The sequence below is a fragment of the Hyposmocoma kahamanoa genome, unplaced genomic scaffold (genome assembly GCF_003589595.1).
Source record: "Hyposmocoma kahamanoa isolate Upper Pololo Valley unplaced genomic scaffold, ASM358959v1 93, whole genome shotgun sequence".
Classification (NCBI taxonomy): Eukaryota; Metazoa; Arthropoda; class Insecta; order Lepidoptera; family Cosmopterigidae; genus Hyposmocoma; species Hyposmocoma kahamanoa.
Genome location: NW_020654810.1, coordinates 2,201,040 through 2,223,609, shown reverse-complemented (window position 1 = coordinate 2,223,609; position 22,570 = coordinate 2,201,040). Strand labels below are relative to the sequence as shown.

Below are 22,570 nucleotides of genomic sequence, written 5' to 3'. Positions count from 1 at the left end.
AATATTTATATTAAAATAATCAATGTTCGATGAACGTACGTTTAATTCACTTGTTTTCATTCATGACTTCATGTAAATAATTTATAAGCGGCAATCAACGTTTTACCCCTTATCATCGTTGCGATAAAAGACAAGTTATAAAGAGAGACAAGCGGTGTTGATTATTTTATTAACTATTTCGCGTTTAAAGTCCGAAGTGTAAAGTCCATAGCGAAAGTAACTTAGTTTTAAAGCGATTTTGTTGGAAAAAATGGAAGGAAAAAAGAAAGAAATCGTCACTGATGGGCAGTTAAAGGAATTATTTTCTGATTTACCGACGGGACCCTTAGATGGTTACAGGAAAAAGGCTACTTTTGACTGGCGCCGGATGAAACTGTCCTACGATACTTTCGCGGCGATGAAATTAAAAGTAAGTTATTTTAAACTTTCTTGCATAGCTTAGAAGTATAAAGCACCAATGGAACACTGGATTATTCACTGAGGGCGTCAGTCAGCAGCAAAGTGGTTACATAAATAACTTATTAAGTATTTTCACTGTCAATCCATTAGTTTTACAAAGCCAATATCATTTAACACCAAAAAGCGTGTCAATAGGGTCCTCAAAGGCTGGCAACGTATTTGCAGCTCATCTCATGATGCAGATGTCCAAGCAAGACGGTGACTACCTCCCATCAAGTGTCTCATCTGCTCATTTTCCTCCACCATTACAAAAAAATAAAAATAAAATCAAAATACTGTTCTGGAAAGAGTGATTCAATAAGAGATCTCGGCATTGTGAGAGATTGTAAAATGTCTTTGTCCTTTTACGTTGATAATGTAGTTATAAGAGCTTACTGGAATGTAGCCCTCTATATTTCCAACACTTATGTCTGCAGTATATTAGAGTGCGCCTGCCTAATATGGGTTCCAACTTACACAGTATTAAAAAATCAAATTGAGTGTACAAAGTCAAAATGTGTAAATCATTTTAAATATAGATTTACATATGATGAGTCCTCATATGAGGACATCTGTCGTGAGTACTTGCTGCTAATTAATGCTCGGTGAACGTCATGTGGCGTTGGACATGGGTTTGTTCTACAATGTTTTTTGCATCTCTCATAGATCCCAGAACAGTTGGCACTGTGCCAGGGCACCACACACGTCACACGTCCTTATTCCACGTCTCGCCCCACTCTACTAAATATGCGAAGAACTTACTTATGTGCTGAATTGTTAAACTTACAATGTGCACTTTAGTGAGATCGACCCTTTCACTTGTACTATGGGAAGTTTCTTCATTAATGAACTAGGTGTCAATGATGAAATGTAATGAACATAAAACTCTTCAACTCACTTCGCATTCTGCTTATTGTTTCTAGAACGAAATTTGGACGTTCATGCGAAAACACCCTCTATTCCATCACACGGAAGCTACAAGGACATTGGACGAAGAGCGCCATATCACTACTAAGAGAATGTACGCTATTTACAATGAAAACTTTGTTGCATATGACAAGGTATGTCTTAAGTTTTTTAGTTTGGTTTAGTGGTTTATTATTTTTGCATGCTTGAAGGTCACGGATGCTAAATTTCATACATTTTGTTTTATATTTGACAAAGAATGTAGACTAATAAAATTCAACTTATAAATCAACGAATTGTTACAGCTTGTAATGGGTCTTTCAACAAGAACTTTGTTTTCTAAAACAAAATAAAACAAAAAATTTAGATGAAGATGATTCAAATTTTTATTGTATTACAAAGAGAAAAGTTCGGCAATTATGAATGAAAAATGATTGCTGGCAAATGTCCACCACGACCACGCTGACAGAAGTCGATTCTTTCATCAAAATTTTTAATCACTTTTTGGCAAAATGTCGGGTCTATTTCGGCTATCACATCACGGATTTTGAGTTTTAAGGCTGTAGTCGATTCGATTGGCTCCGTATAGACTCTGTCCTTAAGATAGCCCCACAAAAAATAATCCAGTGGTGTTAAATCACACGATCTGGCTGGCCATTTAACAGCTGAATTTCGGGAAATTACGCGATCAGCAAATTTGGTTTGCAATAAATTGATTGTCTCATCGACTGTGTGACATGTGGCACCGTCTTGTTGAAACCACATGTCAGTGATATCTATGTCATCAATGCTAGGCCAAAATTGAGTTGTTAACATCTCGCGATAGCGTGATCCATTCACCGTTACCGCATTTCCAGCCGAATTTTCGAAAAAAAACGGCCCAATGCCAACGGCACAAGTCACATTGCCACCGAAACAATGAATTAATTTATTGCAAACCAAATTTCCCGATAATTTCACGAAATTCAGCCGTTAAGTAGCCAGCTCGATCATATGATTTAACACCGCTTTTTATGGGGTTACGTTAAAGACAGAGTCTATACGGAGCCAATCGAATTGATTGCAGCCTTAAAACTCACAATTTTTGAAGTGATTAACCAAATAAACCCACCACTTTCTCAAAAAGTGATTAAAAACTTTATGGAAAGAACCGACATCTGTAACTGTGGTCGTGGTGGACATTTATCAGATATCATTTTTCATTAATAATTGCCAAACCTTACTTTTATTAATACAATAAAAATTTGAAGCATTGTCATCTAAATTTATTGTTTTATTTTGATTTACAAAACAAAGTTCTTATTGAAAAACCCTATAGAATATTAACAATTATAAGGATTGTGTTACTCTGTGACTCCTGGTAAGACCAAATTAGGAAAGAAATTTTTCTAAATTGGTTCTAGTTTGGGTGGTCTGGGTCTCTACCTATGAAGTTAATTTGTTACCCTACTGATAGTAAAGGGAATTTTTGCCTAGCCTAGTTGAAACCAGGTAATTTTCTCAGTTGGAGACATAAATTGTTATTCTTAATTCGTTACTCTACTGTAGTTATTGCAGGGTTCAAAATTATGAAGATATTTTTTTTTTTTGATAAATTATCATGCTATCATGATAATTATCTGATAAATATCTATATTGTTTCATAGTTTTGTCTCTTTAATTTTGACAAAAAATGACAAACAAAAGAAAACGAAACAAACACAAAGTGAAATCTTTGGGGAAACCTGTTGGTTAGTGACTTTCTTTGAGATTCACATTTGACATGTCTTGGGTACAAATACTAAAATTTAGTTGTTCCAATTATTTTTTTAAATATCAAGATTAAGGTATATTTATCACGACGATTATCAAATAATTATCACTAAGATATATCCTTGGTTATTAGTGACGTAAGTAATATAAATTCTAAAAAAATTCATAAGTGCTTACTTTGTTTGGAAATATTATAATGTGAAGTTTATTAAACACTTGTATATTATGTAATACAGCATAGTAGATTAAACTTACATTATCAAGTTTTAATGATATGCCAATCAATTGCTGGACTTGCAATGTCTATTATCATTTCTGTGATAATGTAAATTTTTGTAATTAAGATTAATAGCTGTACTTAGTGTCATTTAGAATGTTAATTACGGTCATTGACTCAATTATTATCCTGAAATCACAATTCGGTTGCTACTGATCGCCGATCCCTTTAAATCGAAAATTTGACGTCTCTTGTGTAACGTAACAAAAGCCAATGACTTGAATAACCTTAAAACTATAAAATTGAGGCATGTCACTCTATGAATTTATGTATAATATATTGTTAATATCATATTTTTATTATTATTATTTATTTGTCATTTAATAATCATTAAAATCAAAACTAATATAATTTTTTGGCTTAGAGAAGTAAAGATTTCTCGCAGATGGCACTACGGCACGAAACCGTTAAAACCGCCTCCTAGAGAGCTTGGAGACAGGTTTTATTTCTGTCAAATTAAAGGTGTTGTTCTTTGTGTTAAGTTTTTGTATTAATAATTACAACGAACTAGTGGAGTGTTCCAAACCCAAAGGTCTGTACGTCAAGGTGACTTCTACCACGATACGCTAACGATAACTCTTTCCCACAAATGTACGAAAGTTGTTGGGAACATTGGAGAGTATCGTCATCACAAATAAAGAGTATAGTGGTAGGAAGGCGTGAATGATCACTACTGACATGCTAAATATATAGCAAACTAAATCAATTTGCTGGCGCTTTAAACATACTGTTAATATTGTAAGCAGCGCAGTCGGTATAGGTGTAAGTGCCAACGATGCAGAAAAAAATATAAATAAGTGTTTTCGAGCCTTGACGACACAAGTTTTTAAACATCTATATAACTCATATTTCTTTCACTATTCACTCGCTTTAGAACTAGCATCAACTGTACTCGTCAGTTAAAGTTTCCTGTTATCTGCAATACTTCTGACCCCCTAGATCATAGGTTCCCAAACTTTTTGGTAAGATAAAAAATTTCAACGTCAATTACCACAAAAAATAATTGGAAACACGTACTTTTTGTAATAACTTAACATTAAAATCACAAAGAAAAACATTTTATATACATATGTGTACGTAGTGTAGTTTATATAGATAAGTTTTGTTTTTCAAATGGTAGCAACCCCTGGACAATATCAACGCCCACCAATTGTTTCCGAGATCCCTACCGCCCCGTTAGGAATCTTCAGCACCCACATGGGGGCAGTAGGGACAACTTTGGGAAATTATGCTATAGATCTATACGTCCGATCCTGAACTAATTTACGAATTTTTTTTTATGTTTGGTTTTACCATGTGTCAAAAACGGGGGTGTCTGGCGCAATGCTATAGCTGCATAATTTCATTAGTATGAATCCGGTGGTGGAAACTTGCATCTGTTACTTTACGAAATATTCTATAAATAAAAATGTTTTGCAGCTATTAAATGGGCCAGAGTTGTTGGATGCAGACACGGAAGCCACTTTTATGTTTGACAGTTCATTGGCTGTCAAAGTGTCATTATCTTTCCGTATGTTCTTCAACACAATTTTGGGCAGTGGTGCGGAACATCACTATCATTTCATAGGTAGTATTTCACAGTTTTTGACAGTAGAATTTATTGATCATATTACAGATTTTGGAAGAGCCGACTATAGTGCAAGCTCAGACAGAAGGGTTGTTCATGTTTGATAGTTCGCTAGCTGTCAAAATTTCCCTGACATTTGGAATGTTTAAGAATACAATCCAGGGAAATGGCCGAGATCTGCACTTACATTATGTTGGTATGATGCTGCGTGTCTGTGATGTTCTATGATGTACTGTATTTGTCTTTTGTTTGTTTCCTACCCCAAAAGGGGATTATTTTAGCAACGTATGTATTATATGCATGTACATAAAGATGAAAACGTGTATGTATGTGTGTGCATCTGTCCCTACGCCCAGTTACACGACGCGAAAGTTTTCGTGTGGCTATCGCGCGGTAGCCGCCTACCACGCTTTCACGTGCATTAATGGCGAATCTAAATTCTATTTCAACGTTTAAATTCCTGGGAATAATATAATCGCGCGATGGCGATTTGTTTGCTCATTTAAGTTAAAACGTAAATTCTAAATGAATAGAGCTTATTTTGCTATAACAATTTGGTTATTAAACACCTGCACGCGGTAGCCACGCGAGAGGTGCGTCGCGTGGCGTAGCGCGTGAAATTCGTGTCAAATAAATACGCAAGTCACAATAAAAAAAAATACTAATTTGATTTCGGACACTGTTCATGCAATTCTCGCTGACTGTCTTGGATAACTGAACGAGTTTCACACGAGCTTCAGCTGAAGATGTGAAGTGTGTATGGCCTTGAACGTTTTGATTATAGTTGGTTAAGTTAGTTGAAAGCTGTAGCTGATTTGGGTCCGCTGACACACAATCACGAGCGTAAAAAATTTAAACGTATATTATAGTGGATGGTAATGGGACCAATCGCGACTGCGTAATTAATAACTCCAACTAAACTAAGTTAGTTCGTCACGCCATACGTAAACTGCAGGTTCAAATCAAAAATAATCTTGTACGTAAACCGTACATGCTCCCAAGGGAAAGGTGAAAAGAGTATAGTAAAAGTTTTGGTTACCTGAGCACCCAGCACGTAGCAAACTATAATAATATATTAATTAAATGATTGTCATCAGTCAACCCGTGACCATGGAGCGTGCAACCGTTCCGAAATATCGGGAAAATAAAAAGAAGTCATACCGTGGTAAGAAACCTGATACTAGTGATAATCATTTAGTGAATAACCACGAAAGTCTTAAAATCAATATATTAATTGGCGCGAAGTTCCTTTCGTTTTCTCTTCGCTAAACGATATGAAGAGATTTAACTGCCTCCGTGGCCGAACGGTCATCATGCTGGACTGCCACGAAAGAGGTATCGGGTTCGATTCCCGAGCCGAGAGAAATATTTGTATGGCCTGCATCAATTTCTCTTATGAGTTTGGGCGTAATTTGTGGTTGACTATGTGTGTGTGTGTCCATAACACCCTCGACACTGGGATTCCCTAGAGCGGCGCTAAAAAAAAATTTCAGGCAACCGTGACTATGGGACCTAAAAAAAAGCCCGAAACGTTGATTTGTTTGAAAAAAAACAACTATACGCGATTTAGATCCAAAAATAGTTTCATTTCTTAGGGCACCTTCTAATTAGATGCTTGTAAAATAAAATAATAAGGCACATTCTCATATCCCCGCATGTATGTTCCACAAATCCCCACTAAAAAATCCTCACCAGTGGCGAATCTTAAACTTTGATTTAATTTCATTCCACAAATCCCCCACTTATGTAGTACTTGCTAAGCAGACACTGGCAAAATATGGAAGTTTTTACACTCTGGCACACACGCTGGTTCGATGACAATAGTAAAAATGAAATGAAACTTTAGGATTCCCGCCAGTTGGGATCTGTGGTATTTATTATTATATATTATTTGGGGTATACCACCCCACTCAGGCAAACCCTGCGTCGCGGGATGGACCATGGACAAACACATAGACAACCATAAATTTTTCCCAAACTCACATGAGAAATAAATGTAGGCTATTCAAATATTTCACAGAATGCAGACCAGCGTGGTCACCATTCGGCCACGGAGAGAGTTAAAAAAAATTGTAAAAGCGTCTGTAGCGCTTCAGCAATATTTAGTTCACTTGTCAAAAGTGGCGAAAATTGACGAAGCTAAAATAGAAACGGAAAAGTCAACAGAAGATTTTAGCTTAATGCTTTTTCGCAATAGCCCCCTTTGCACAGACAAAACTTAGAGAGATTACAGGATTGCTTATCTGTTTGATATTTTTGAAGCTAACGTTCTTTGAATGAGAACGATTAAGAGCTCACATGCCAAAAAAATTTTGACGTTGGCTCCGCCCAAATTTGTGAAACAAATATATGCCTGAAGTTCGCGTGACATGCGACAGGAGATGTTGAATTTTGCGCATTAAAAGTACCTAATTCGTTTAAGCGGAATGACTCTAAATCTAAAGGGATTAAAAAAAATCCTTAGTGACAGTTCTCGATCATGCATAAATATAATTAATTATCTAATTTTTTTATTTGTCCTAATAATCTGTAGCATTTCGAGGATGAATCGAAAAAATGTGAAAATTAGAAGTCATTTCGTGATTTTTATCTATCGACAAAACTTTATTGTTTTATGTTTCTGATTAATGTCTATGCTTGAATATATCGTGTAGTTACTCATACAATATTTTATTTTTAATTTTAAAGTGGATATACCCCTCTAAAATCAAATCGAAGACTAGGAATTTTTCCTCTGCTCCCTCTTAAGTCACTAGCGCTGAAATTGGTATTTAAGTCGGCTCTCTGTCTGACGTCTTCACTGTGAAGGGTGAAGGTGATGCGGAATGATCTATTATTATTAGGAGGCATTTAGTTGAATTCACACTAATGAGAAGAAAATTTTAAACCCATTTTGTATTCCCAAGAAAACATATTTGTTTATAATAAATTGGAAAGTTACGGTATGTATTCGACGTGAAAGTTATTAGAGTTTATTTTCGACGGGAAATATTTCGATTTCCACATGCGTTTAATTTTTTTCTTCTTTTTTTTAAAATTAGGGCGACGAGGAACAGACCATGAATGAGAAATTACCTACTTTTTTAATTTTCATTTATTACTGTGACGTAGTAAAGTAGCCTTTTTATGTGTAACACAGTCTAACTAAGCAAGCAATCATATTAAATACATAATACTTAGCATTCATGTAATAACATAAAGTTATTGAAAGTGACACATTTTTTGAGGTTATCTGAAAACGACCCAACAACGAAAAGAGTGTCCGTGTAAAAGCGCAGGCACACCCCGGAATCTCCATACGACAGTCGAAAGTTATTTACCTACTGCTACATACAGCAAGGCGCTATATGCACACGCGCAAATATGTGCGTGTAGTGGCAGTGTTACCCATCACTTCCTCGTACTATTTACGTTACATGGTTAGAGCGGCAACATAGCGAAAATTCTAACGCGAAACGTATCTATAATTCTATTAATAGAATCCTAATAATTACACATGTTCATTTACACATTAGATATTTATATCGATATAATTTTATATTTTTCATTAGTTCACTAACTAGAATAATATTATAACATTTATTTTAAAAATGTATTAAAAACACTTAAAACGTTATCTTTTGGAGATATACTTTTAAATGAGGTAACTAAGGCGTTTAAAATTGCGTGTCCAAGTTTATCATTACCTAGTTAATAAAAAAAAAAAGATATATTAGATATATTCACTGCTTGTTATTGCCAATACAAATTGAAAATTCGAGAACCCTTCTCTATCAACTTACGAACTTATGGCGTGTCATTAAATTGATAGAATAAATCTGTGTTATATATTACTTTGCACTAAATAAATGAAGAAAACAATAACTGAATGAGTCTCAGACATAAGTTTTTTTAAGAGTGAAATCTGCTCGCTGACAGCCTTGTTGCCGTTCAGTCAATGTGCGGGACGCGGTGCGGTATCTAAAGCTAGGGAGGGGCGGAGAGTGTCCATTCTCGTTACTTTTTGTTCTCTGGCGCAGGATAGACCGCGTGAAACTGGCGCGTGTTTTCCTTTCAACATCTTTATATTCTAAATCGCGTACGATTGATGTATCACTCACGATAGAGTGTGTGTGAAAAGCCCGCTATAACAGCGTTTAATTTGAAAGCACCATTAAGTGTTATAATAGTGACACATTGTAATTTAAAAAAGATCCTTCAACTAACTCTATCGATGTGTTTCAGACGACGCACAAAAAGCAAAAATAGGAGGTTGTTTTGCCCTAACAGAAGTGTCACATGGATCCAATGCAAAGGGAATGCGGACAACCGCCACTTATATTCCTGAGAAACGGCAGTTTGTACTGCATACTCCTGATTTTGAAGCGGCCAAGTGCTGGGTGGGATGTCTGGGTAAGACTTTGGTATTACCTACTTTCAAACTAAAGAATTCTCCATATTATGTGTACTTTTTTATAATATCAAGCGACGGGACGCGTAAGGGCAGAATAGCGACTCTGTCCTTGCAGGATGTTACCTCGTGATCGCGACGCGGTAACCGTTATCACGAGGGTGTTTTCGGAGTAGTGGTTGGAATTAAAGATGTTATAAGTTTAAAAGTAATCTTGTTTAATTATAAATGAAAATGTAAAATAAAGCGTTGTAAACGTTTTGAATATGTTAATGTTAAATGTTATTGGTTTATTGTTTAGCAGTTGGTAATTAACTATCTTAAAAATACCACATCAACAAAATAACTAAAACTAGTACATCTTATTACAACAAAATAAAACTAAAACTAGACCATGTCAATGCAGCAAATCAAAGTTTAATGTTGTAAGTAACCGTGTAGGACGAACAAGTCGCGCGCTTGATGGTAAGATTTTTTCTTTCAGCTAATTCGATCAATTTATAATAATCTCAGTACAGAGTACTAAAAAGACCGACCTCAAATTTACGTGGAATTACATTTATTTGCCAAGTTTTATTGAAATATCCCCTAGTTCGCCACTATACAGGACTTGCCACAGGAGATAATAAAAATCGGTTCTCACTATTCAAAGTATATTGAGAGAGAAAAGCTTGAATTGGAGAATAGCAATACCAACCATTAAAATAATTGCTCCTTAAGTAAAATTTAGGCGCTATTTATAAAAATGAACGTTCATGCGTGATCAGCTGCCCTTAGAGGTGAATGATTTTCTTCAAAATGAAATGGGACCACTATGGAGGTACCCTCTTTCCAACAAAAAAATAATCATGAAAATCGGTTCACAAATACCGGAGTTATCGCGTAACATACATACAAAATAAACATTCAGTCGAATTGAGAACATCCTCCTTTTTTGGAAGTCGGTTAACAACAGTATAAGTTACAAAATTTGGGTATCCAAACAGTTGCCATTTATTTAAAGATTTTTTTTAAATATTCAAGGAAAATGCGCTACGCACGCAATAATCTACGCAATGTTGATATCGAAGGGCATAAATCACGGTCTTCACGCCTTCGTCGTGCCAATAAGGGATCCCAAGACTCTGAAGGCGTACCCTGGCGTCATTGTCGGGGACATTGGCGAGAAGGTTGGACTGAATGGGGTTGATAATGGGTAAGAGGATAATTTATCTTTCTATCTTCAAAAATATGACTGTGTTATTTACAAGAAAACCGGTAAATACAGATACAGTTAGAATATTGTAGAATCTAGACTGATAAAAAGGATGGAGCCTCAGCGCTATACGTTTGTTGACACCATGATATTCAGTAGCAGTAGAGCTTCTTGGAAAAAGATTTCGTCCAGGGAAGTACAGCTACCTTACCTATTTCTGTCGCCAAGCAGTAATGTGAGCATTACTGCATTCCGGTTTGCGTTTCACCTACCACTCTGGTCTGGTTTCACAAAAAAAAGTCCCCCAACCCGCAATGGGCCAGGATGACGAACTATGACCTAATCCCGCTCGTCATGTCCAGGGGTGGATTGATGATGTTGACTTTTTCAGTTTTGTTATGTTCAACAACTACCACCTGCAGAAGGAAGCCGCGTTGGACAAGTTCGGTGGTGTGGATGATAATGGTGACTACAAGACGCCGTTCAGGGATCCCAGTAAGAGATTTGGCGCTTCGCTTGGCGTTTTGTCTGGTGAGTTTAAGTTTGAAGGTATTATTTCTTATTTAAGTTAAATTTACAGGCCTTATATTTGAAAGTGAGATATACTTATAGAGTGCGGTATATTCCTGATTCTGAACCCAAAAAAATAATAAGTTAATGAAGTTAAACGTTACAAAAAATATTTTTTTATCGACTACTACTTGTGAACAACATTACTTATCGAAATCTATGCACACCACTATTATTGCTCCGACGGACGCAGCAGTGAGAACAAAGCACAGGTCGGCACTGTTTGCCGAGACAGTGCACGCGCGACCTTGGCCTAGCGAAGACACGTAAATTATTTATACTTCCGCTCGCCCGAACCCTGCGCCGGCGGCGAACGCGCCTCTCGCCTGCAAAATAGATATTTTTTCTAACGTCGAATTGACTGAGATGGTGCGACTTTACGCAATAAGTGGTGATAGTGTGAGGCGAGCTATTGAAATGTTCTCAAATTGGAGTTTACGCGGAGGAGGTGAACAGTGTCGAAGTTGTTCCATGAGAGGATTATGTCAGCAATTTATACTGTGAGACAAAATGTGTTTGAGTTGATCAATTTAAAACAAAATTTACTACGACGTGCTAGACTATACATTATGGAAAACGGTGGACATTTTGAACACTTGCTCCGTACCACGTAAGTGTAAATAACTAAAAAATCAATCATTGTAAATAATTTGATTTCATATTTTTAACTACGCCAAAAACCTCAATTCTTATTAAATGATAACTTAATTATATTTTTTAGTACGTAAAACATTTCGATGATAGTTCATAAGTAAAAAATAATTAACATAAGCTAAAACGTAATCATTTCGATAACAGCATTTTCATCATAACATAAATGAGTAGGTTAGAGAGAGAGATGTGAAATCATTGTTATTGTTGCAGTCTCACTCGGCGCTCGCTTGGTAGTATTCCCAATGCACTCGAAATCAAGCGTACAGGGAATCGGTTTATTCCTATGTACACTCCAAAACAAATTTGTTTATTTATTTTTTGTTCTATCCCATATGCTAATTTTATTTTAGTCTATGTTAAGTTGTAACATGATTTACTATGACATGCATGAATGTCTCAATTTCATATACAGCCTGTATTAACAATTAAAAAAAAGTCATTTATGTCGTTTTACTCATTAGGCAACGTATTTTCGATGTCAGTTTAAACATTTTTGATATGTCTTATAGAATATATTTACGGAATAATCGCCTGAACTGAACGATTACACCCTGTATATACTCTAATTGATTGAGGACGCGCTTGCGTCAATGACTCCTTAATTAAGGAGTAAATTGCAATATTACTCAATTCTCCTACAACAATTAATTGCAGGTGGTCGCGTTCACATAACGAGCATATCAGCGAACTATCTACAGAAGGCTATCGTCATAGCGATTAGATACTCTGGTGTCAGGAAGCAGTTCGGCCCCGACGGCGGTGAGGAAGTGCCAGTACTGGAGTACCAGCAACAGGTAACATACGTACACAATAAAATCCACATATCCTCGCCGTCGCAGAACAATAAATACAGTAGAAGTGCTTAGTTTGCATCGCACGTGTGTCAACAGGTCGCGGAGTTCCGCAAACTTGAGCTCAGTCCGTCATTTTCGCTTTATACGTTATGGTCTTGTCAATAATCTCGCGCCAAACCTCGAAAATCAAAAATTATAGTCGCACTTGTAATATTATCTATGGTGGGGTTTCATATCATTATTAAATCGTATTTATATATCTAGTTCTACTAGTATAGTAGCAGTAGAACGCCTTGTGAAAGAGTTCGTCCAGGGAAGTACTGCCTCCTTACCTATATCTGCTGCCAAGCAGTAATGTGACCATTACTGCGATCCAGTTTCGAAGGGGAAGGGTGCTGGTGATATTACAGGCACATGGGACTTGTCAACAACACTTGACAACTTGTCTCAGGGTGACGAGCGCAATGGCAGTACCCGACTGGTCTTTGCGACTTAAAGCTCTGAGTGGCGTTGCAACCGTCACTTGGCATCATAAAAAAAATACAGAAGCTCCTTTGAAAGCTCTTAAATGTGTTATGACCTTTACGACGGGCCGTACCCGGTACTGGTTACCTATCAGTAGTCTGAAATGACATTTTCCAGAAATAAAACGTTTGCTCGAATTTCCATAACCTCGAAAGTAATTTTGAGAGGAAAATGTTTTTTCTTTTAAACTAATCGTGCCTGTGCGATAAACATTCAACATATCCTGAAAGAACAACATCTTCGTTATAATTCGGTTTTCAGTGTAATGAAAATTCGAACAAAGGTCATTTCGGAAAAAGCGTCGAGTTTGTGATATGTTACCCTCGGTACTAAAAAGGAGTGACAAGATGTACACAATACAGCTACCAGATCGTCAAACTGTCATCTCCATTGACCGTCTCAAACCAGCGTACATCCTAAACGAAAACGAAGAAACTAGTACAAGCACCCAAGTGAAGCACACGAGGTCCATCATGAAGAGTTTTGGCCGAAAGGTGTCATATATCGGCGATTCCGCGGTCGGTTACCTGACACCAGATTGCGCCACACGTCGTGGACAAGTGCAATACGTGTAGATTAGTTGTTTAGTTAATTTTATTGTCATATTGTATTGTATGAATTTTAGTCCTTAAGGAATATATTATAACGGGCCATGTAACCTGACGTAAATGTCCGAATAAAATAAATAAATAAATCATGTTTTAATTTTAGCAAATCCGCCTGCTGCCATACTTGGCAGCGACCTACGCACTGCGCATCTTCAGCAACTGGTTCGGCGTCACGCACATCAGTATGACCATCAACCGAATGATGGGTAAGCATTATATCCATTATAAATATAGAGGTGATGAGGTTTTAAGTTTAAGTTCAATTTCTATCTTTTTAAAACAGTTTGTCTCTTTTAATGGTTCTACCGACACATCTCACGTAATATTCAGAGTACTTAATGACCGAGTCATCGATGTTTTCAGATTTAATTTGAAAAAATTAACTGCATTAGCCCATGCTGTTCCGTCAAAATTCTTGTGTTAATATTAGCTCGTCTTGTGACCGCTATGGGCAGTACCTATTCAAGTTGCCATAACAATGTCAAATATGCTTTATTTTGTTCGTCTATCTGAGGTCTTGTACGTTTTGCTATTTTCCAGGCGTAGACGACAATACAGCGGCAGCTAAAGGCATGGAGATCCACGCTCTGTCGTCAGCAGCCAAACCCATATCTGGGTGGATGGCGCGCGACGGCATTCAGAACTGCAGGGAGGCCTGCGGCGGACACGGCTACTTGAAAGGTATTCTAGTGCTAAGGCGTTCCACTGGGGTCTATACTGAGTCCAGAACTATTTGTTAATGTGACAGTTTTTGGTACGGGTACCTTTTTTCAGTGACGAACTTCGAGAGTAATCCCGTAGGTCATCAATCAGGTCAATAGTGGGAAAACGGCCGTAACTACGGATTTCGTGCTTCGAGAATAGAGCTCCTGAGTCCAAAGCTTTTCTTAGGGTTAACCACCCTACATTGAACTTGTCGGTACTCCGCCCTTACTTGTCGGTACTCCGCCCTTACTTGTGAAGCCTAAACGTGTGATTTATATGCTACGATGCCGTTAAACCGGGTTCAATCCTTAATAGTACACGTGTACTCCAGGGGGCTAGTTAAGTCCAAAATTAATGCTACTAGTGCACAAGCGTCCTACAAGGGACATTACTGGGTCCAAAGCTATTTTTAGTTTACGATGGCATCACAAGGTCTACAATGGGTCCTTGTACGTACGAATTTGTGAAAATTATACCATAGATAGTTGACTAAACTAATATTTTTTCTTATTGTAGCGGCGGCAATAGGTGATATTCGCAACGACAATGACGCAAACTGTACATATGAAGGAGAGAACAGTTTGCTACTACAACAGGCGAGTAACTGGTTACTCAGCGTGTGGCCGCGAAGACACAAGATCACAAGTGAGGATGCGCCACTGGGGTCTTTGGAGTTTTTGAACAATGTGGACCAATTGCTTGCAGAAAAGTGCAAATGGAATTCAGTTAAAGATATTGTTGAGCCAAAGAGTAAGATTTTTCTTTAAATTATTTAGCATTTACTTACCGGTACGGGTCTATTTCGAGGAGAGAATGTAAGCTCTTTGTCCACTACGTTGGACCAACAAACCCGCGATTCCTAGAATTTTATCACAGACACCAGTTTTTATACGTATATTTAAAGTGGTCATTTGGTATCGCAAACAGAAAGTGTATTTCGTAGAAAGGACGACAAATAAAAAATGACGCTGACGGCAAAACGCCGTTTGAACCCAATACATAGATTGCAAAGCACATAAAGAAATTCGTAAGATCTGCTGACTCCGGTGCGGTGGCGCCGGTGTGGCAATAGACGCTGCTAAGAGTATATAGTCAGCTATAAAAAAAAAAATATTTTTTCAGTGAACCTCAAATGTCTTTGGTTAATACCGCATACCGCATAACAGTGAAAGTAGGTTTTTTTTTATAATAACTCACACACTCAACATAGGCCAGCACTAGGGAAACCCTGAGTCGCAAGTGCCATGGACACACATAGACTACCACAAATTGCACCCAAATGAGTTTGGGAGATAAATAAATGTAGGCCATACTAACATTTCTCCCGGCCCGGGAATCGAACCTAGAACCTCTGCATGGCACCCTTCGGCCACAGAGGCAGTTATAGAATCAATCACTTTAAAAAAAATATTGTAAAATTGAGGACATACATCGATTACTTTCACGGTGTGAAAACACTCAAACAAAATATAATGCAAACTTACCTGTAAATATTACAAGAAAACCGTTCAATAGGTACTTTAGATATACCAATAATTTTTCAAATGGGTGTAATTTCCCTGGAGTCTCCCTGCAAGCAAAATGAACCGTATTAGTACGGGAAAAAATTAGAATTCGAGCTGAGGTAACACTCGACTCTTAACCAATCATTGAAACAATTTTTGCTTGGAAGCATTGACTTAATATGGACGTTGGGTCCGCGCTAAAAAGTGTCCGAACTTATAGGGCGTTAAAATCGTATACAGAGCGTCATTCACGCTTTAGTCTTGGTTTGTTTCTTCTGACAGCGAAGCAAGCAAAATTAGACAGTACTGCGATGACATTACAATTTAAATTCAACGTTTTAGCTTTTTCATATTCCTTTACATGTCACTACGTTTAAATAGGTTGACTTGGGACATTTTTTTCGTGGTTTTTGTATTAGACCCGTCGTCCATTTATTTGTAAGTCAATGCTTGGAAGGTAAAATTTGTTCTTGTCGCTTTCTAGATAAAATCACAGATACGCGACGAAAAAACATTCTCAGTTTTACATTCTCAGTTTTCTGTCGCTGGATAATGGTTGTATGCAATAAAAACTGCATAATTAGTCACTTTTCCCGGTCAGTACGAATAAAGACTACATTGTCTTAGTCGAAGTAATAATAAAATATATGATCTGTAGTATTTTGATTGGATTAGGTTATTGCCCGCGAGAAGCAAGGAATTGTTCATAGTGCCCGGTCCATGTGATAAATTCACGCCATCTTAAGCCTCGATTTGTCGAATGCACCAACTGTAATCTAGTATTACAGTCCGGATAAAGTAACAAATTTATCAAATTCATAATTACGGTAAACTTTTCACGGAGTTTTCTTACTTTTTCACAGATCTAATCCACATGTATAAATGGCTGACGGCGTACATGCTAAAGATGACCTTCGAGAAGGTGTCCAAGCTCAAAAACCAGGGCAAGAGCAACTTCGAGGCGAAGAACGAGTCCCAATCTTTCAACGCTGTCACTCTCTCTGTTGTCTATGGAGAAGTAAGTGATATACTACACCCTTGCTTTGTAACGTAAAACTTGAGCTCATGAAATGTGAGAACAGTTACCAATAATTGGAGTTAATCTACAGGATGACCGCTAAAGGTCTGCGTAGTATCTTAAAAACAGTTTTTAAGCGAACAAATCTTTTTAATAAAATAAAGTTATAGGGTGGCCCGTATCTCTTCTGATAATATTATTTTTAATCATTGACTTACAATTATATGGACGTCGGGTCCGCGCTAAAAAGTGTCTGAACTTATAGGGCGTTAAAATCGTATACAGAGCGTCATTCACGCTTTAGTCTTCGTTTGTTCGACTGACAGCGAAGCAAGCAAAATTAGACAGTACTGCGATGACATTACAATTTAAATTCAACGTCTTAGCTTTTTCATGTTCCTTTACATGTCACTACGTTTAAATAGGTTGACTTGGGACATTTTTTTCGTGGTTTTTATATTAGACCCGTCGTCCATTTATTTGTAAGTCAACGTTTTTAATACATAAATGGCTCAAAATAAATCGACAATACTCACTGATGTTCGGAAAATTCGTTAATGAACTCATTGAATTCAGTGCAGTGCAACAAACTCTTTGTTGTTGTTGAGTGTTAAGTGGTCATTAAATTGGATATACATGTTAACAGTACTCATAAATATCGAAATCTTAGGTTTTCGCGATTGTTACTCATGGGAAATGAAACTATGTTTCCGGATTGAAGTCGCGTATATTTGTTTTTTTAAACAAACTAACGGATCGGGTACCATGTCCCAGTCAACCGTGACCATGGGACCTGTAAAGGAACCGAGACGTTGGTTTGTTTGAAGAAACATATATACGCGATATAAATCCGGAAAAATAGTTTCATTCAGCATTCATAAAGTAAAATAATTACAGTTAGTGTCCAAAATACAAGCACGCTGTGTTTTTTTTTTCAATTTTTTAATGCAAAAAGTTACATTGCTAGGTTGGCAATACATTTTACTTCACTTTGAGTCCAAATTTGAACTAAAAGTATAGTGCTCCACACGGGAGCAAACATCCGTCTCAGACGTTATATTGAACAGCACTTACCTCGTGATTGTACTTTAAAATCAGAACCCTTTAACAATAACAATAAATACATTTATCCAATATAGCCTGCTACCAGTAAATAAACTATTTTGCTATATTTTGACACAATCTACTTGTTTAATTTTCCAGAATTACATTCTGAACCACTTTTACAAGACTGCGCTTGCTTTCGAAGACGCAGCGTGCAGAAAAGTTCTATTGAAATTAGTATCTCTGTACGGTGCTTTCATATTGGAGAAGCATTTGGCTACATTGTACATTGTAAGTATATAATTGCTGGAAAACGTTAAGGTATAATGTGTAATAAGAACAAGACAAAGAACCCTTCTTTGAAATAAATAGCATGATTTACCGCTCATTCCCTTTAGAACATTTTTACGATTATAAGAAAACCATCACAACTTTTATTAAAGAAACTTAGTAGCAGTAGAGCACCTTATGAAAGAGTTCGTCCAAGGAAGTACTGCCATCTTACCTATTTCTGCCGCCAAGCAGTAACGTGAGCATTACTGCGTTCCGGTTTTGAAGGGTAAGGGTGCTGGTGAAATTACAGGCCACGGGACACTGGACTTGTTAACTTATGTCTCAGGGTGACGGGCGCAATGGCAGTGCCCTTAAGATCTTTGCGATTTAAAGCTCTGAGTGGCACTGCAACTGTTACGGTGTATAAGTGATATGCCTTGCTTGTCCCGCCGCTTAGTATCATAAAAAAAACTAAAGATCGATTGAATAGTATAGCAGCGCCATCTAGTGAACGAGAAGCAGTTCTTATCGAGTTTAACTAAATGCATGAGACGTGAACGGAGTACACAAACAGTGGTGGCACAGGGCGGCTTCTTCAGCAACGAGCAAGGCCTGCTCCTCCGCGAAGGCATCCTGCAGCTGTGCGCGTTTGTGGCGCCTGACGCCGTGGCGCTGGTGGACACGCTGGCGCCACCCGACTGGTGCCTGAAGAGCGTTCTAGGCATGGCCGACGGGGAGGTGAGGAAAAGTGATACGTAACACAAAAATATTTTTTTCTACTCTTGTAGGTACTTTAATCTGTCAATTATAATTTCATAAACCATATCATAAAGGAGCTCTTTTCAGTTACGAATCAAAATTGTATTGTTTATGGTTTACACAGAACCATCATGAGTTGCAAAAAAGAACATCGTATTTTTGCTAATTAAAATATCAATTAGGATGCCACTCAATCACTTTACTGCCTCCTAATTGGTTAAATTTGCGGATAAAATATATGCGGTACTGAACCAGTTCTATCTCTTTGTTTTTTTGTTTTTTGTTTTTCTTAAAGAAATGTACATTAAATATTGGTTCTGTTTCATAATTTTATTTACTCAAAGAAAAAGTATTGTATACAATCATTACATAATTAGGTTTAAACATCTCGTACCTATTATTTAGGCTACTCATTATGCAACAATTGCATAAAATACTATTTTGAAATTCTCTGCAATTACGCTATTGGTGTAAACAGTAAACTGCCGTTCAAAGGGTAACAAGTCAATTTCTTTCTCAATGGAAGACTTTTTGATTTATTTCGATAAAATTGTACTAATGGCAACGTTTCAACGCTGACTTTTACTTTAAAATATTACAAGTACAGACTCAGCTTCTTTGAACCTGAACAAGAGCAATAACCTGTCAAAAATGAAATGGCTGCCATCTGTTGGCCGTTCTGAATATTATTACAATCGTATTGTGGTTTTGCTTGATACCATCTATTGATCACCACTAAGAATCAAAATAAGGGTCCGAATAAGCAGAGTTACAAGAACGACATTTCTTTATAAGAGATCGGGTATCTATACTTATACTTCGTTTCTATCCATTTTGAACAAAAAAGGAAACAAAGAAGTCACTCGCCCGACCATAGACGGTTTAGTAATGCCAACTAAAAACTAGCGGTTTTCCTTCCATAACCTATAAAAGCATATTTAAAATTTCCGAAATGTTCATTTTAAATCCTCCTTCAAATCCTTACACTTACATACTCGTTCGATTGCGATTGAAATTAAAAAAAAAAAAAAAAAACTTTAATTGAATGAACCGAATGTTTTTCTCCATACACCACTATGCAACCATAGACAAGTAATAGTTGTATAGTTGAAAAATAACCTCACTTTTGGACTACCATTTTTCAAATACGATCTTACGATGCCATTCAAATTAATATTGTTGAAAAAAGTGATGAGATATCAAGTCGAAATCTTCTAAATATGCGGGAAAGTGTTACGTATTCGATTTATTAAGTGACTGCTTTAGAATTTTAACCAAAATGGATTGAAACAGACTTTAGTATTATTACATCTGTGGTATTGTATTGTTTCAGGCCTACAAACACATTCAGAACAGCTTCATGATGTACCCAGGAGCCTTGGAACGACCTGAGTGGTGGCGAGACGTAGTTTTCTGGGATACCTACGTGCCTTCCAAACTATAAATAAAAATTAAGCGCTAACAAATTTTCAAGCTTGTACATGGTGACGGTTATATTACGTTAAACTTTTATCAACTAAGAACAAACATAATGGTTGAATTTTTATAATTTTACATATCGTTGATCTATTTACATTATGCAAGTCTAAGACAATAATCAATTACTATATACAACTTAAGTTTAAAAAACTTAATAAATACATAAATACCCGTCTACACGGTCGAACTTTACCGCAAGTAATCTTGCGCAAGAAAAGTAAAACTCCTGCAACCCACTCGTTCTGTACCCTTTTCTATTACACAATACACATGCTGATATAAAGCGTAGTCGATTTGCGCTAATTTACTCGTGATGAAGGTCGACCGTGTAAACGGTCCTTTAGTGTATAGGTGAAAGGAAAGTATATTATTACACAATACATTATTATTTACATGTTAAATTATTTTATATACAAATTATTATATTGTTACAGGCTGTCTTTTTTGAAGATGGAGTAAAGTGACATTTATTGGATGGTTGCTAGTTTTCGTAAAATTTTAAATAGTGATGTAGTTATCGTCAATTTTATCGATAGATTGTTAAAAATGTTTGAATTGTGAATGTTAGGACGTTCTAATTGCTTTTTTATTCTTATTTTGACTGTTGGTGTGTTAGTGTCGAAATAAAATTTAAGTCATGCACATTTTAATAAAAACAATCGGATTTGATTATGTATTAAATTCAAATGAAAAACTTTGAAATAAGTCTACTGTTTGTATTTTCAGAAGGTAACCATTCAATTGAACCTGTACCCAGCATTTGGACGAACGAATTGAAAGAACGAATAAATGAAACATATTCGTCTTTTTATTGCACAAGCGTGACCATTCAGTCCATAGTCGATAAAATATTTATCGACTGCAATCACTAGCTGCTTGCAAGCGGGCAACACTTGCGAAATGAACTGTCATTTTACTCCCATCTTCAAAAAAGACGTACCACAGATAGAAGTTCATATTGATAATTATTATTGATAATTATTTCCGTATGAACGCGTGTGACACATCCCTCTACTGTTCTCGTATGTAAAGTCGGGCTGGTTATAAGACTGATATAATTCTTCCTTGATACAAAAACTAATATTTTTTGCCGTCTGTACATAATAATGCCTATACATTGTTGTAAGGTTTATATTAAAACAAGGGAATAGTAAATGGTTCCATTTATAAATTTGAACGAACAAATGTATATTAATTTTAAAACCCATATTAAATTGTCCAAAAGAAAATCGGTCTAATTTTGAATTTCTGTCAATCTAGTCAGTTTGCCTTTGTGGCGTGTATTGTGTGCGAGTATATTTAATATATCGTAACGTTAAGGTACTTTTTGACCAGACTACATAAAAAGCACGATGGGTGTTTATTATTGAAAACTGGGCTCAAGAGTCATTCACAGAATCAAAAGTAAACACTGTAAACAGGAACTCTTACAGGAGAAAAGACGCGCGTAATATGAAAACTATCTAACTCGAGAAACGTTTATGGCGGACTTTAGAATATTAATTAGTACGGGGCGTGCGTGGGTGTGATGTCGGTAATCACCTTTAAGGGACTAACCACATTTATTCACACGCAATCGCATTAATTGACCATAAACTAGATGCTATGTAAATTACACAAACAATTTTCTTCATCCTGTAAAGTTGTCTAAAAAAGTAATTAATTAATCTTTAATTTAATTAAGATTTTAACCACTTTATATCACTCTTCCTATATTGCAACACAGCCTATTCTGACTACTGATGATGACACACAGCTAGGTAAGGCACTACAAATACAGCCTAATACGCTGCGTTGATGTGTATGAGTACGATTCTATGCAAATCAACGCTTTGTTTAATTGTAGTGCCACGTGTCGCCGCGGCAGTCGTAACCAACCTTTACGAATTTTCGAACCATTTCTTTAAATTGGTTAAAAAGAAAATGAAACTATTTTTCCGGATTTAATTCGCGTATATTTGTTTTTTCAAACGGTTGACTGAAGTGGTAGTCATCATGGGACCTTTAAAGGGCCCGAAACATCGGTTTGTTTGAAAAAAACAAATAAACGCGATTTAAATCCGGAAAAATAGTTTCATTTCCTATGTGTAACAATCACGAAAATCTAAAAA

The 22,570-nt window shown here is 36.6% G+C and overlaps 1 protein-coding gene across 2 annotated transcripts; it reads left to right on the top strand.

Moving 5' to 3' along the window:
* Positions 1-278: 278 nt before the first annotated feature.
* On the top strand, positions 279-22,351 carry LOC113237264 (peroxisomal acyl-coenzyme A oxidase 3-like). 2 transcript variants are annotated; one of them, XM_026473654.1, is made up of 14 exons: positions 279-409; positions 1,362-1,499; positions 4,989-5,136; positions 9,165-9,332; positions 10,354-10,525; positions 10,917-11,056; positions 12,404-12,543; positions 13,780-13,882; positions 14,217-14,357; positions 14,898-15,131; positions 16,750-16,904; positions 18,108-18,239; positions 18,807-18,959; positions 20,314-22,351. In XM_026473654.1, exons 1-14 carry the CDS (start codon positions 368-370, stop codon positions 20,422-20,424), a joined length of 1,977 nt encoding a protein of 658 aa, XP_026329439.1. In that variant the 5' UTR covers positions 279-367; the 3' UTR covers positions 20,425-22,351. The 2 variants fall into 2 exon arrangements, with proteins under 2 accessions (XP_026329439.1, XP_026329438.1); XM_026473653.1 differs by lacking the exon at positions 4,989-5,136 and adding an exon at positions 4,793-4,940 and having other exon boundaries at positions 20,314-21,090.
* The last annotated feature ends 219 nt before the right edge of the window (positions 22,352-22,570 follow it).